Source organism: Buceros rhinoceros, unplaced genomic scaffold (genome assembly GCF_000710305.1).
Source record: "Buceros rhinoceros silvestris isolate BGI_N320 unplaced genomic scaffold, ASM71030v1 scaffold13353, whole genome shotgun sequence".
Taxonomy (NCBI): Eukaryota; Metazoa; Chordata; class Aves; order Bucerotiformes; family Bucerotidae; genus Buceros; species Buceros rhinoceros.
The window spans coordinates 21,373-23,510 of record NW_010405451.1 but is presented as its reverse complement, the minus strand read 5'-3'; the positions used below and the strand labels follow the sequence as shown (position 1 = coordinate 23,510).

The 2,138-nt window shown below is 61.1% G+C and overlaps 1 protein-coding gene across 1 annotated transcript in view; it reads right to left on the bottom strand.

Moving 5' to 3' along the window:
• The window catches only part of SH3GL1 (SH3-domain GRB2-like 1), a 9,233-nt gene that overhangs the window by 1,585 nt on the left and 5,510 nt on the right, over nucleotides 1-2,138 (bottom strand). Inside the window, exons 7-8 of the mRNA XM_010133747.1 lie at nucleotides 963-1,087; nucleotides 431-484 (exon numbers count right to left, since the gene is read on the bottom strand). Of these exons, the coding sequence (XP_010132049.1) occupies nucleotides 431-484; nucleotides 963-1,087 (179 nt within the window). The remainder of the gene's footprint in view (nucleotides 1-430; nucleotides 485-962; nucleotides 1,088-2,138) is intronic.

Sequence of the window (2,138 nt, the reverse complement as noted above, 5' to 3'; positions counted from 1 at the left end):
GGGCCGAGGCTCTACCCGCTCCCTCCCGCCTCCAGCAGCGGGTACAGGGCGGGCAGCACGAGCAGGAGTGGGGGAGATCCAGGCTGGGTGCTTGTACGGAGAACGGGGTGATCCTCGAGACGTCTGCTACCTCGTGGAAGAGCATCTGCTCCCTGTGGCCTCAGGCAGGACGTGCCTGTCTGACGATAGCTGCTACAGCCCCTCCGGGTGAGCAAAGGCCCCGGCTTTGGGATGGTAAATACCAATACAGCGAGGCTGGTTTAACTGGGGGCTTAGCTCGAGGCTCAGCTCGGCTCGGCTTAGCTGTTTGGCCAGCCAGGCTCAGCACAGAGGGGTTAGCAGCTCCAAGCGGCAGCGTCACGGAAGGGGGAGCGAGGAGGGATGGGGAGAGATGGTGACTCGTCATGCAGTGAGGAGGGAGGAAACTCACGGATACTCCTGACGGAGGCCCGGGACGGCTTGTCGGATCGGAAAGAGGAGGAAGCTGCTTCCAAACAAAAAGAGACATGCTTAAAACACGGGAACTGGAGAGGGGGAAAGGCAGGGCCTGAAGGGAGGAGCTGTTAGGAGAAACAGGGCGGTCACATGCTGTGTTAGAGACCCGCCTGCTTCGCTGGGACCAGGGAGGGACGAATGAGGCGAGATGGAAGATGGGAAGGGAGCAGGAGAGGCTTTCTTCTTCCTGTCTGCCGCTGCTGGCACTGGCTGGGCACCAGGGGCGAGGGGCCTGGGCTGGAGACCCCGCTGGGACACCCCCAACGCCAACAGAACAAAGGCTGCTGGGCCCCAAGAGAAAACAGCCCAAGCCTAGAGGCATTTCGGACATTTTTCAGAGCCACCAGCTTGTACAGGCGCATCCAGCACAGCCGGAACACCATCTCCAGGCAGAGCAGCTCCCCTCCATCCCCAGGAGGCTGCTCCGGAGGCACTTGCGTGTGCACACCCACACGGGACGACTTTACCTGAGACTTTGGGGGTGGGATTGCAAGAGAAGCCCCCGTTAGACTGGTCGGTGTCTCCGAAGTCGTATGTCTCCCTGGGTTTGGGCTTGTATTCCCGCCTGGGACGCGAGGAGGCCTCCCTCATTCTGGAAGAAGGAAAAGAAATGTGGATAAACTGAAATATGAAACAGGATATGAGGAGATCAACACGGTATTTATTCTCCTCGGTGGCTACGCAGGGGAGCGAATTGGTTCGTAGACAAGAACCTGCACAACCCGCTGTGCTGGGATGTTCTGAAGATGGACCTTGCGCAGGGTGCGGGACCCGGCCCTTAGGGAGAGCCTCACGTCCCAGGCTTCGCCATGGAGCTGTCTGAGGCAGCTGAGGCCAGCAGAGGACACTCGTGCTGCAGCTGGAGGACTCACGCTTGGCAGCATCCTCCCAGCTCTTCTTAATTCAAACCAGAGACAGGATCCACTCAGCAGTTTCTTCTGAGGAAAGAGCAGCGGGGCAGTATTGCCAAACGGCCCCGAGAAGCAGAGAGGCTGCCCGGGCTCCGTCCACGCTGCCCTGCGCCAGGCTGAGGACGGCACGGCCCCAGCTCCGCTGGGAAGCCCGAGCCAAGGACACCACTTCTCCACACGGCAGCATCAGGAATCACCGTGCCAGTCACGGCAGTTGTAAGAACCAGCTCGCTCGGTATTTCAACAGCACCTCTGTGTTTCTTGGCACCTTGGCAGCAACCGCACGTTCCCCAGGGCCCGTTTCAGAGGTCAGGCACTCGAGGAGGGGCAGGGAGACTGGCAAGACCAGGCAGCTCCACGGCTCTCCCTGCTCCTACACGCCGGGCACAGGAATCACCGTGCCAGTCACGGCAGTTGTAAGAACCAGCTCGCTCGGTATTTCAACAGCACCTCTGTGTTTCTTGGCACCTTGGCAGCAACCGCACGTTCCCCAGGGCCCGTTTCAGAGGTCAGGCACTCGAGGAGGGGCAGGGAGACTGGCAAGACCAGGCAGCTCCACGGCTCTCCCTGCTCCTACACGCCGGGCACCCACGTACGTGACTCTGAACTCCAGAGCACGCGCAGCGATGTCACCTCTGCGGGGGTCTGCCAGGAGACCACCCACCCGACAGAAGGCAGAGTGGGGCTTGCTGGAAAACGGGGGCTCCCAGATGCCTGCCGGCAGGGAGGCGG